Source organism: Morchella importuna (assembly GCF_003444635.1).
Source record: "Morchella importuna strain M04M26 chromosome Unknown Morimp01GS016, whole genome shotgun sequence".
NCBI lineage: Eukaryota > Fungi > Ascomycota > Pezizomycetes > Pezizales > Morchellaceae > Morchella > Morchella importuna.
Genome location: NW_025763413.1, coordinates 170,096 through 184,286, shown reverse-complemented (window position 1 = coordinate 184,286; position 14,191 = coordinate 170,096). Strand labels below are relative to the sequence as shown.

The 14,191-nt window shown below is 43.7% G+C and overlaps 3 protein-coding genes across 3 annotated transcripts; 2 read left to right on the top strand and 1 right to left on the bottom strand.

Annotated features, from left to right (window-relative positions):
- Nucleotides 1–4,760: 4,760 nt before the first annotated feature.
- Nucleotides 4,761–8,544, top strand: LAJ45_05743 (uncharacterized protein; the record flags this gene model as incomplete). Its single annotated transcript, XM_046115312.1, has 3 exons — nt 4,761–4,960; nt 5,018–5,914; nt 5,967–8,544. 3 exons carry the CDS (start codon nt 4,761–4,763, stop codon nt 8,542–8,544), a joined length of 3,675 nt encoding a protein of 1,224 aa, XP_045971361.1.
- A 296-nt stretch (nt 8,545–8,840) lies between these two features.
- LAJ45_05742 (uncharacterized protein) lies at nt 8,841–9,897 on the bottom strand (the record flags this gene model as incomplete). The annotated part of the gene is made up of 2 exons (XM_046115311.1): nt 8,841–9,694; nt 9,819–9,897. The coding sequence occupies 2 exons, from the start codon at nt 9,895–9,897 to the stop codon at nt 8,841–8,843; spliced, it is 933 nt and encodes a 310-aa protein (XP_045971360.1).
- Nucleotides 9,898–10,193: 296 nt separating this feature from the next.
- LAJ45_05741 (uncharacterized protein) lies at nt 10,194–10,546 on the top strand (the record flags this gene model as incomplete). Its single annotated transcript, XM_046115310.1, has 2 exons — nt 10,194–10,289; nt 10,373–10,546. 2 exons carry the CDS (start codon nt 10,194–10,196, stop codon nt 10,544–10,546), a joined length of 270 nt encoding a protein of 89 aa, XP_045971359.1.
- Between the last annotated feature and the right edge of the window lie 3,645 nt (nt 10,547–14,191).

Genomic DNA, 14,191 nt, shown 5'->3' with positions numbered 1-14,191 from the left:
TTGAACAACTTTGCCGTTCTTTGTATTTCTTATTGTGATCTCGTTCATCAATTCGTTTTTTAAAACTTAAAGTACTGCATTAAGTTCTTATTTGGGGGGTTACAGAACTCCAGCTTCCGATACCTTTATCCCGCTACCAACCCCCCCCCCCCCCCCCCGGGGGGGTGTTATTGTTTCACAGGCTTGTGTGAGCACTTGCTTGACTGGGTGAACCAAAATTCGAGTGAATGGTGATTCAACACTGTTTTTATTTGATTATCGACAATAGATGGGTGTCCATAACTAGATCAAGCCGTCCTTTCGTTATCTTAAGACACAGGAAGTTTGAAGAAATCCCTCTTTCTTGTTTCGAAATTTATTCGCCGCGCCGCAGCAAATAGATTGAATTATTGCACATATGTAATGGAACGGTACTTTAACGATCGCGAGTTCCACCATTATTAATTCTATTGTATGATTTCCATTCACTATATATTCCGAATGGACCGGACTGGGAACAAGCCAAAGATGGGTTGAGGGCGGAGACTGGATTGCCTACTCCGGGAGACAAATGTAGTCTCATTAGCTTCGAAGACATAGCTGGATATATCACAAGATTGAATATGCACGTGTGCAAACCTCTCTTCCCCCAGTTTTGCGAATTGGACATCATTCAATTGAGAAGACAAAACTTTTTGAGCGAGCGTTGGCCGATGATCATTGTATGCATGATCATGAGCAACGCCTCTGGGACTTCATTACGTCTTTTCTAACACCCGTCCCCGACTTTGTTTGCGAGTTATTTTGAAAATATAGATTTCCACTGGGCCACTTAACCTATAACTAATATATCATGTTAAACACAGCGAGTCTGGTATAGATGTTTCTCGCTCGTATATTGGGAAGCGGACCAGAAGAGAACATCCCTCGACCAGTTTAGAGCGCTGATACATGCCACACGTGTACCGTGTAAAGTTCCCCGCTGCAGTATGTTTCCGTGCGCAGAAGAAAGCAGGGCGGTGGATCGCCCCCTGGACTGTTCCGGATCAGAGACTAATATGTTTTCGCTACCACACGTAGGTAGGATTTTGAGTCGAACGATTGCATGTTGGAGGGTGGGTGCTGGCGTGATCGTAGTGATAACAGATCCTGCACGGCTTCCGAACAGAAGGCATTGTCGTAGCGCAGCAGCAGCGTGTTCATCCACTGATCTAATGTTGCGTGAACCCGGTCACTGCTGTTACGGTCCATCTCCGACCGGCGGTGTGAATTACCAATTAATATGCAATATCGATACTCACACAGAGACCAGGTTTATAAGGGAGTACAGGGCACAGATTTGGAATTTTTCGGTCATTTATAGCCAAGGGAGATTGAAGAGATGTTACTGGTAAGAGCCGCGGGGGGGGGGGGGGGGGGGGGAGTCTTTGTGTGCAGCGTACGTATACGTACCATGCAAGGCATTAAATGGATGATATATATGTGTATCTATCAATATCCGCATCGTCACACATACAGGTATCAACGGAGTACAAACTTGTACGTGGGTGCAATTTGTTTGAAGCTAACCTTCTACAACCCTGAAAGATTTAATGCTGTTGATTACTGCTTGATGTCGACCAATACCAGAGGCAGACATGGGTTTGGCCATCGTCTTTAATTGAGGGGTTTAAATTTTCGGTTGGCTTTACCTGCTGATATGATGAACGCCTAGTAGCGGGTGTGCTGGATGCTTTTAAATTCTGTAGACGCTATTCCAATCTTTCTCTTGACATAATTCCGCTTTGTTTTTCTGTGGGCCGAAACTCAATTAATTGGGTAGTGCCATTAGTGTCGAGTGTAATTTGATATAGATCATGGTTGATCGATCCGTTATATCGCAGTACCACGAGTGATTCTCTATGACCCAATATTTGAAACACAGTTCCATTTTTGACGATTTGAGTGCCAAAGGTTAGCCCCTGGCAAAGAGACGAATAGAGACCTATATTGAGGCGCGAATATGTCACAGCTACAGGTGCACGTTATCTAATATTCTGTTTAGTTTGGTCATATGACCATGGCCGAGTAATAGAGTATTGGGTACTACAAGTGCATTAATCCTAGGATCGATCTTTTAATTTTTATGGTGTTAATTGTGAAGTGAGACATGACCATAATCAATATGGACGGTAAAAATATATATATATATATTATCATTTCCTCAGTGTCCGCTATTAAGGGATGCCCACGCGAGTCCTATATGTGCCCACAAGAGCTTTCTTAACGCATCATTGAGTCGCATATATATCCTTAATGTAGATTGTAATGTTTAATATGTACATACGGATCGACCGTTCATTCAGGTCGACGTCTAGATCTACCCAATTATCTTATATAATAGTATGTCTAGAACCTTGGTGGAATTGACCCATATTAAAGGGTTAGCTAGTACGTCGGTGGTCAAATGTACATGAAAGCCTCTCATGTCTTACTCCTAAGTTGTCTTGATTTGCACTTTGTGGAAGATTACTATTATGTTTTTTGATGTACCCAGGGGTACCCAAAAGTGATGCAACGGCTTGGAAATATAGGGTGAGGTCTTAGTGAATTCGCAACCACCTTACATGTAATTTCTTTCATTTTGATGTGATTGATGAATTCTTCATACTCTCTTTACTTTACATACTATATATCGCTGCTTCGTTAAAGTCAAAGTTGGGTTGCATATGGTTGAAATCGTGAGTAGTAAATTGAGTCGTTGCATCACTTTCCGGCACCCCTGGGTACATGCAGGTAGAAATTAAGTGTAGCTACATATATGCAGTCGACCCTAGGGCTACATAGTTATATGTAACTACATGTATATGTACCTCAACTGACAGATCGGCCGGGTGACTATTCATGTGGCTACATATACCTTTTAAATTTTATCTTCAAATTTAAACCCTTTGACCCCCCACCCCCAGCTAAAACTAAATCTCGCGGGGCCGGGGATCTCATTCCCAATATGCACACATCTTTGAATATTTTATAATTACGTACTCTTTCATTGGTATTTACATACATTATGCTTGAATTACTAGAATGGATATGTATATATGTATACATATAGCCACTCTGCAAAAGTGTTCGTGATTCAGATTTCGGAGTGAGACATTAGAGCGTATTTGACAACTGTCGATTTCGACAATTGACAGTTCGGCTTTGACAGTTGCGGGTCGCAAAATTGACATTATACTTCACGAACTCTCAAATTATTTACCATTATCAGTGGTGACGAGATCGAGACATAAGGCCTTTTACGCATTGATAGAGTCCAGCTCCAAGTTCCGGTACCCTGTGCCGATACCCTCATCAATCAAAATTGACGGTTCGGCAAACCGCTATTGCAGCCGGCGAACTGTCAATTGTCGGAATCGACAGTTGTCAAACACGCTCTATTTCTCCATATGTAACCGTGGTGGACCATCAAGAACCCCCCAAGAGAAGGCTTAATTTCCCAGTGACAAATGGCGCCCAAATTAATGAAGAGTAAGTTGATCAATGACCTATCTTTTTAGAACTATATTATATATTTTCGTTGTTTTGAATCTCAACTTTAATAGCATCAGTATTACGGACGTCATGCGCCACACTACGCACTAACATTAAAACTATATCACGAACATTTTTGCTGAGTGGCTGTATATATTATGTATATTGCGTGTTCTAGATACATGTATATATAGACCCACGCTTTATCTGATTAATTTTACTAGCGGATTCTAAGATATATATGTATGCATGTATAAAGGGTCAAGTTTTTGCTATAAAGGTAGTAGTGATAACAATTAAAATTAGCTGGTCTGTCCGCGGAGCTTCCTAGCAGGATTATGATTAGAAAATTCTATATATATTCCATTAACGTCTCTTCTGCTGGTGGATCAGTGTATCACTTATCGGGCCGGGACCGGGCTCGGGGGTATATATAGAGCCAAAATCTGTCGGGTAGAGGGTAGGGGCATGTATACCTCCAGAGGTACATGCAGTATGTATACCGAGGAGGGTTCAGTCGCTGTTTTCCTCGGCAACAACATTTTGGCAGATCTGCAGAGTGATCTACGAAGTTTTTTCATATTGATGAAAACTAGCCTAATATATCATGGGGCCTCCGTACCAAAACCAAGAACTTTGGTCATTCGAGCACTCAAACACCTAATAGGTTGGTTTTTTACATACCTTCTTATTCGGAATAAAAACTACATGTATGGTATTGGTGTCCGTACGTGCTTACGTCCGCGCGAACAGAGTCTTATATATATTGTATTTAGCTTAATACATGTATATACCTTACCGTCGAAACGCATACAAATTTGAGCCTTATTCAGTCGGCTTATCCAGATCGTAGGCTCATAATAGGCTTATGAATCCAATAAGCTTCAAATAAGTATTATTTAAGCATGTTTTAAGGATGAAATAAGGCTTAAAAAAGGATTTTTGTACTGATAAAGCTATTGTGAGCCTACGTTCTGGATAAGCCGACTGAATAAGGCTCAAATTTGTATGCGTTTCGACGGTAAGGTATGTTCTATGAGATACCTATCCAGTGCCAAGACTGGTGTGTACGCCGGGGTACAGTAGGCTCACCCAAGTCAGGTTTAGCGCCATCTGTTTCCGAGACCCTGTCAACTTCAACTTCTACAAATCTACCAACGCGCGCGTCTTCCCTCCAATCTCACCAGAAATACAACACCCCCGCCCAATCGTATCTGTTAAACATGCGCCTTCGGCTGGTTATAAACCGCAATTCTCTCCCCACCATGAAGATATGGTGGGACACATCCGCATTCCAGTCCGGCGATGACAGAAATATTTCTTCACTTCTTATCTGTGTATCCCATATTGTTCCACTGGAGTTTTCAAAGTGGGGCCTCGAGGACTATGCCGTGGAGATTGGTGGATTTGAGTGTTTGCATTTTCAGGAGGTGGATAGTATCATTAGGGATGGCGATGAAGTTGTGTAAGTTTATCGGTCATCCTGCGATCATTGGCGTGCTAATGGCCCGTGAAAATGCAGGATACGACCACTCTCATCGCATGAGATCAAACAGCGACGACTCTCGGGTAGACGTCAAATTAGCACGTCAGGCCGGAAACTAATCGACGGCACTCCTTTTGGTCGCACCTTTCTTCGGCCAGCGCCGGATCGACCAGCCCTAACAGCTCGGCCGGCCAAAAGGAGAAGAACTGAAGATGATTCAATTGCAGCTGAACTTGAGCCCGAAGACAATGAGAGCTATACTGAGGAAGACGAGGAAACGGAAATGGAGTATTCGAATTCAGAAAATGACGACGAGGCCGTGAAGGAACGACAAATTATTCCAGCGAGGAGGAGTCTGATACAAAATAGGAAGTATCCGGATGAAAACTCTGCAAATATGGAGCAATATCATAACCCTTTGATGGATCTCTATTGTAAAGAAACAATCAACCCCGGGACAGAACTTAACAAGGAAGAGGAATTGAAGAGAACTAGAGAGGGAAGGAGCCCAAATTTTGAGGAAGAGAAAGGAAGCCCAACAAACGCGAAAAAATTATCCGCTGCAGAAATCTTAACTGCCGATGTTGACTCTTCTGACTCATCCGATGATGATTACGATCCTAGAGAATCTTCAGATTCATCGTCAGACGGGGATGATGAACACGAGGATGATCAGGACGAAGATGAGGACGTAGATGGGGACGAAAGCAGAATGGAAAGGGCCATGCCCATAGCGAAAAAGCCTACAACCCAAGAATTCAAAATTTCCGATATAATAGCCCCCTCAGAAGATGAATCGTCAGATAGTGATTTCGACCCACAGGCGGTTACTGCCGAAGTTCAAAGCTCAGACGAGGCATACAGCAGCCCGGAGCCGTCGGAGGAGGAGGAGGAGGAGGAGGAGGAGGATGGGGCAGATCTCCAACCCAGAAAGTAAGCCCTCTAGGATCGCTACCGCAAGTCCAAACAACTAAAATGTTAGTAGAGAAGTACCAAAATTACAAAGACAGGGGTCCTGTGTTCATTCCTCTAGTTCGTCTAGTTCGTCTAGTTCGTCCAGCTCCCCTGAACCACGGAAAAAAGTAGCCTCGCATCGATCGTCGAGCTCGCCTAGTTCATCTAGTTCATCTAGTTCATCTAGTTCATCTAGTTCATCTAGTTCATCTAGTTCATCTAGTTCATCTAGTTCATCTAGCTCCCCAGAGCCGCCGCAGAAGCTGCCATGTCGCCCTAAAGGACCTCCCGTGGCATCAGGGACCCTCCCAAACGAAGGCAAGAAATCTACGAAGTTAAGAAACCAACGTAAAAAGATGCATAAGTTAAAAGAGAAGGGTATGATCCCAGTGGATATGGGTAATGAGGGGTATTTAGCCCGGGTTTCCGAAAAATCAGCCGTTGAAGCAAAGCAAGTTATGTCTGAAAGAGATACTGAAAAATTGACTCGCAATGAGGTCTCTAACGGTGCCAAACGCCGCAAGCGATATAGAAAAATATACAACAAAGCAAGAAAGGCTGAAACCACTGATCTGAACTTTGAGGAATGGTACAATGAAAGGGAAAAGAGGCGCCTCATGGAATTACAAAAGGGAACGGACAATGGGAAGGACATCGATGGTGACACTACGATGGATCCTACAGACGACATACCAGTCGAGGAATCTTCTAAAGAAAGGCACATCCCTGGCCGGCCTAGTGTAAATATCTCTGCTGCTCGGCGCATGCTCCATCACGATCTTACTATCACAAAAAGCCAAGCTGTAGAGAAGGAAAACATGCGAAAGGAGTGGGTAGCTACACATAAAGGCGACACAACCAACAAAAGGAAAGGCTTTGCAAGAGAACAGTTTGGGAAAAAGCCAAAAAAAATCATTTATGATGGAGATGGGAACCCCATTTCAGCTTCTATAGATACCGAAGAAATCGTGCAGGAGGAAGAAGATCCAGATGCGTGGAGGAAAAGGCTAGCACTCACTGCAGTAGAATGTGAGTGGGACAATGTGGTACTCCCTGAACCGAGTTATCCTTTCAAGCAGCCTCGGTTCCCTCTTGGTGATGTTGTGGCAGGGCAGAAGAGAAAAAGAGGTGGTGGGAAGAAAAAGAAACAACAGGATGAATACGGGGCGCAAAATGGCTATGGGCAAAGCGACGGTTACTATCAGCAGCAGCAGGATTACGATGATTGGAACAATCATGACTACTACGATGACACAACCTACCCAGCCAAAGATATAACTATGGAGGGTCCGGTTTTCGTAGACGACCTCCCACCTCTCCCAGCGGATTTATCCACTCTTCATCCACTCTCAAAGCCGGTTCTCCCAGGAACGGTGCTTGCCTTTAAACAGTTCACAATGGATAAAAACTACACGCCAATAATCGCTGACTACAAAACTGCCATTGTTGAAGATGTCATTGACGAACCAGATGGCCCGTTGCTTGTGATGAGACTAGCAATCAGAGATCGTATGGAGAGAGAGGTGGATAAAACGACCGGCGAGAAGGTCTTGAGGAAGTTCGAGATGCCTGGGGATACCAGATCCGATGAGGGGAAGGAGGAGTTGATGTGGGGGGAGCTTATCCAGCCATTGTTGGTGAAGTTGCCCGAAGGTGCAAAGGCAAATTCTAATGATGAAACAAACCAAAAAGTAGACGGAAAGGGCGCGAACGGAGATGGGGACAATGCTTCTCTGGATCGTGCGGACGGAGCTGCAGATGGAGACGACAATGGAACGGAGGAAGCAATGGATGATGCCCCAAACGGAGAACCAGATGAAGCGGAAAGGGGTGGTGAAGAACCCACCTCTGGACAAGGTGATGTCCAGAATGACGAAGAGCCAACCTCTGGGCAAGTAACTTACCAAACCGCCACCGAAGCGGCAGGTAAAACTAGCCCCACTCTTTCCGAGAGAATCGCAGCAACTCTAGAAGCGGAAGAAGAAGCAGCTCTTTTAGAGGAACTTGCCGCAGACATGGCAGTGGTCACAGATGAACATGCAGCTTCCCAAGAGGCGGTGGATACACAGCTGCCAGATGCGCAGGTCACAAACTCTCCGAAATACTCCTACTCCTTTCGTGAACTCAACACGCCTGAGCCAGAAGCACAGGTAGTCGACACTACAGCAGCAGCACCTGACACTCCTCCGTCCTTGGAGGCCCATAGCGCGCAGCAATCTGTCTACGATTCCGACGACTCTGACTGTCTTCCAAGTCTCGAACATATGCTTTCCCACTCACAGCGAGCATCAGTCAAGATTGAAGCCTCAACTCAAGATGAACCGCAACTCCTACCATTGCCTGTGTTCTCACCGTTCGGAATGAAAACAAGTTCGCGGGAGGAGAAGTCATTGGATGAACGGCAGATTCAGCACGAGGTTGAGGGTGCCAAGGGAGTGGGCAATGGTCTAAAGAAGATTACTGTCAAGAGTGGAGTTACTCAAAGTCAGGTACAGGTTATCGATCTAACAGCCACTAGCAGTGATGCAGAGGAGATTCAGAGAAAGAAGAGAAATAGGAGAGGGGAAAAAAATACTGGGAATGATGCGTGGAGGGCTGTCAGGAGCTAGAGGATTATTTCTATCGACTTTCAAATTTGTATCTTTATCATTTTTCTACTCTTTTACTGGGGTTGTAAAGATCTTGGCTACAAAACTACTATCTAGGGTATAATTACATGTAAATGCATATTGCGGGGCCTAATGAATGTCTCTGACAGCCACCTTGCAAATTCTTCGAAGAAAACCATTTTTTATATATTGAAATTTGTCGTAATCACCGCATTATCAAAAAAAAAAGAAAAAGAAAAAGAAAAAGAAAAAGGCCATTTTGAACTTCTGACTAGACAAAGTGCACTGAACCGCACTTAAAACCCGCCCCACTCAACACAAAATGTTCTCACCTCGCCAGGTTTGTCCTTATTCTCGCCTCCCACCATCCACGCTTTCTTTACACCTGTCCCTAACCTTCCACCACCCACAACATCCCGCATCTCTATCTCCTCATCCCATCCTAGTCCCGTCACAACAAAGTGAGAGTGAAACCGCAACGGGTCCCCCGGATATGCCATGAACTGACATCCGAACCGAAGCCCTGGAGAGAGGAAGTAGTTGTGCTCGTGAAGGTGTTTGTAAAGCGGGTACGAGGTCTCCGATGGCGCTGGCTCCAGCACTCTAGCCTCTAGGAGCCCGGGCGAGGTGGGTAGAGCATGATAGAGAGCTTCGGAAGTGGCCGGAACAGGATAGTAGCGAAGTGTTGAAGGTGGGGCGGGGTCTACAGCGTTTGAAAGCTTCGTTTTTGCAGTGTCTGTCTCAAACACAGTGGCTCCCACTTTGTCTTCCTCTCCATCTCTGATCTTTCCTTCCTCTCCAGTTTCTTCCTCCTCGCCATCGTTATCCTTCAAAGAAGCTGGCTTGGGGGTTCTGAAAGCCTTCCTTCGCTCTTCGGCCGCTTTTTGAAGGGCTTGCATCTCACGTATCGACTCTGCCTCGCGCGCTTCGAGGTATGCGGCCTTGTCGGCTTCGAGCATGGATTTGAGTCCCTGTGAGTGTGCCTGTATATCATTAACAATATAGCCAGCACCTTTCTCGACGAGCAGGGCAGCCTCTTCGGTCATGAGCTCAAGGGGGAGCCCGAGGAAAACATTTTGTTGGGGAATTTGAGGGAGGGTTCCAGTGAGACAGCCGCACATGCGGTGAGATGCTCGGACGTGGGAGACAACTGGGCTTGTAAGAGTGCTGGATTAGTCTTCTTGAATCTCAAAGGCCAAATATCTGGATTTCTTTCTGCCTAGAGAGCTCCCATCCGAAAACGAAGACCACGGGGATCCAGAGATTTTACGTACCATTAGCATCGTACAAGAAATAACGACTCTTGACAAGGTAGATTGGAAATGGCTCCACAACGCCCCACTGAGATGCCATTTTTCGGGTTTTGTTTCGCTAAAGTTTCTAAAGGCCGTGGTTAGTAAGAAGAAAAAGAAAAAGAAACATAAGGCGACTGTAATTGGCACGGGAGCTTTACCAATTTCAAATTGCGGTGGATGTTTAATACATGTCGTTGACCTGGGACGTTGTTGATCCCATACAAAATGCGTCACACAGCATTTGATGCGCGCCAAGCCGCCAATGCTCAGCAGTTCTGCAACTTAAAGCTAACGTACCAGTAGAATCGACAGGAACGGCATCGATCTATCGCACTGCGGCAACTAAAGAAAACGATGTCAAAAGCCTCAAAGACAACTCTTGCTGTTACCACTGCCCTTTGCGGGGGTGTTGTTTGGTTCGTACATTATTTTCAGCGCGCTGAGAAAGAAGTACGTCTGCCTCCCATTCGACCCATATATTAGGTCTTATACTTGAAGGAAACATTAAGTTGACAGAAATTGGGGGAGTAAAGTTGATGCACGCAGGTGTCATTCGTGACGAGGAGCGGTCGAGAATCAAGAGAGAGCGTCAATTAGATTTTGACATGCAGAAGGAGCTTGAGAAGGAATTCAAGAAGAGTCAGAGTGTTTCGCCGGTAAATACCACTACAGGCGCGGGAGGCGGTGGAGATAATACCAAAGGTTAGCGAAGGCATAAAGAGAACTTGAAAAGACTTGAGGTACCTTAGATTAGACTGGAAGGGGCTGCAAACATTTCTATGTAAATAATGGCGCTTTTTTCTATCTGATATCCGTAAAGGATGTAGAAACATTCTCCAATACTACATGTACTACTTATTATATTTTACCGCAGAAACACTATAGTACTATATATCATTAAGAAATCCATTATCACAACTAGCAACTTTGATAAGGGCCTTTCTGATTCTAGGTTAGGCCATGGACAAAAATGAAGATCCAGGTTGTCAGTTGGAAGGATATATATTGAATTTTCGCATGGCCATCGATTGACTCAGTTAGCCCTGAGTTATAACTAGCAAAATTACATGTAGTAACATAAAGGACTTAATTGATGCTAGCACTGACGACTCAAGTTCTGGAAATCAAAGTAAACTGAGGCTGTATATGTGCTCGAGCTCGTGCGAGCCTCGCACATACGGGTCACCGTATCTTCATTTGCATACAATAAATTTAAATAAATTAACAACAGCATCACCGGCGTACGTACCTTTCCCATGGGAGCTTTCCCGTGCTAAATCTGATAAATATATATATATTTCACTCCCAAAAAACAATAAAGCCAAATAAAATCTGTGGGTAACTACAAGGCCGACCATAGTACCATGGATCTTATTTGCCTGTTTCTCTATATATTTCACCTTTTAGAGGAGCATACATATATGTGTACATGTAGATACTCCTAGGTTTACAGATCAATTGTCACCTGCCAGCGCCAAAGACCATTGCGAGCGCAAGTTATAATCATGGGATTACCTTGGGTGGTATTCAAATTAGAGTGATAACTACATGTACGTTTAGTGAAGGATCCTAGGCCTGCATACTGTTGTACATCTAAGTACATGTATGTATTTTGCCACTGACTGACACACTATTTAAATTCAGTTTTAGTTAACGTATAAACCCTGTTACATTTAACTAAGGGCCCGTTCGGGAACAAGACAAAACTGAGTTTTCAAGGGCCAATGCCTAACAAACAAGTCGCCAAAACTGAGGTTTCATCCCTGTAAACGCCGTCTTGGACTGTTGCCGAACGGGCCTAATATATATAACTTTCGTATTTCCATAAATTACATGTGGGTTCTAGACGCGATACTACATGTACATACGATGCGATACAGACTTAAACTAATCTGGAGATATCTTGAGAGAATTCGAGACGTGCGCTCTTGAATACTATATAGGCTAATATATGTAGACAATTAACGCCGCAAATGTTCCTCTCATGATCTGGGCGCAGATACATGTAGAGGCCTACATGTAGCTACATAGGTACACAGAAATTCTCTATATACTCAACAAAACATATTATTGACCAGGCGGATAATAAACAAAGAAACTAATACTGGTTAATCGCGTTAAATGCCAATAACATACTATACTTTCAGGTTTTTATTAATTTTGTGAAAAAGAAATTTTGATCAATTTACGTCACAGGTTATCACTCATATAGAGTGCGAAAGTTGTGAAAGCTGATACGACGAGCAGCTTGATCGAGCCGATACTAAACCCAGTCACACTATTTTTGTCAGCTTTGAATTACTATCTTAAACTTTAACTCTAGCTCTAGCAATACCCAGCTCGGTTTAACAGCCCGATAATAAGGCTTCTAGTAAATTCGGAACGCTACAGTACCAAAAAACGGGTAGGGATTAGTATGGTAGTACTACGCGCATTCCACAAAATAGGGTAGCGCTCCAGTAGTCAAAAAAGTAAAGCCGCATTTCAGCAAATGCTCTAGTATCAATGCCGTATCAATACTGTATTATATAAACTATGTATTCTATGGATTGCATAGTGTGGGTGGTAAATCTGTACTACCATACTAGTGATTCCGCATTTCATAGTATTTGGGACAATGCCAGGCTAGCTCTCACCTAACCCTGAAATATCATATTTGGGGATGAAGCATTTCGGAATCAAAGATCACCAGATATTCATTCATGCTTGGCTCCATCAATTCTAATTATCCTAGGATGGGCTTTAAACATTTGGGATATACTTTTGAAAAATAAATTTTGTGCTCTGAAGCATCCATATACTCGCTACTTTAACCTGAGGCACCACCCACTACCGGGTTGTGGTGCTCTTGTAGTGGTGGTGATGATGATGGTGGTTGTGATGATGGTGATGATGGTGATGGTGATGGTGGCTGTTTGTGGTACTGGACCTAGCATACTGGCTTACTGGACCTAGCGCTGGACCTGGTTCTGGCTCACTGTACTTGGCGCTAGCGCACCGGACCTGCTGCGGGTCACAGAGCTAAAATACGTCTATATTGCTGTGGTAGTGCTACGGTATTGCTACGGTGTTGCTACGGTATTCTGTGAAAAATAGTTTCCTCAAAATTCTGAAATGATGCCGCTGTCCTCAAAATACCCTATTAGGGCAACACTACCATAGTACTACGATACCTATCCCTACCCCTTTTTTGGTATTGTACATTCAATACTCAGCCAAGGTCTAATTCGAGAAAAATAACACTAATTACATGCATCTCCTTGAATATTACTATGACTATCATTTATCTTTAACCTTTCAATCACAACTTATAATACTTCACATACAAATACCTTACATCTTCGGCCATTGACCACCGACCGGAACCACATTACGAGTTCACGGCGCTAAGCCAAGTCCGTTCGAGATTATGATACGGCCCGACTTCCATGAGTGTTGTCTGATCATAGCAATATAGCTTGTTAACCATCGTGTATACCGTGTAGAGGTAGCGAATTTAGTAAGTGCTAATGGTATATTATCAAGGGATAAGTTAGAGAGAGAGTTGTGTGGTAGGCACGGGGGGTTCTTGCGGTCTAGCTTTTATGAAGTCCTGGACTGGCCTGAATCATGGTATATCGCTCGACATACCTAGGCTTGGCAAACGTCGAGCAGAAGTCCCCCAGCTTGCCAAGGATTTGGTACGAGCTAGTTAGAACTTATTTTCGGAAAATCGAACTAATTATGTAGCTCTAACTAGCTGCAGATATTTATACCCTTGGAGTTTCTCACTCAATTACGCAAACTCGAAAAGAAATATATACCGGGGAGGAAGGTTATTGATATATGGATCAGAAGCCCGCCAAACAACATCCTCAAAACTTCGACCGGCTTAATTCTAGTACGTCGTATAACATATATATATATATATAGCGCTCAAGCTGCAAGTATATTCGACAGGACTACTACGTACGTACGCACTGCTGCATGCTGCTCAAGTATACGAGGTTACATCCCAAGCTGGCGAGCAGAAACAACTGTTTCGAGATACCTATATATATATACTATGCATTAATTGCCTTACTCGAGTAAAGCGAAGCGATTGATCCCTGAGGTGCTTAAGATATTTGAGAGAAACATAGACTATATGTATATTAAAAAAATACTACTACGTTTGAAATGACATCTTGCCTTAGAGGCAGCTGCCACTAGTCCTTGATGATAATATGTATTAATATGTAAGTACGTACGACGTAATTTATTAAGTACATGTACTTTATATCCAGTTCGTGGTTTATCAACTACATGTACATTGTCAGGAATCAAGCGTACTTTATGAGAACCATATGTATGTACTCGGTTTGGACTTATAT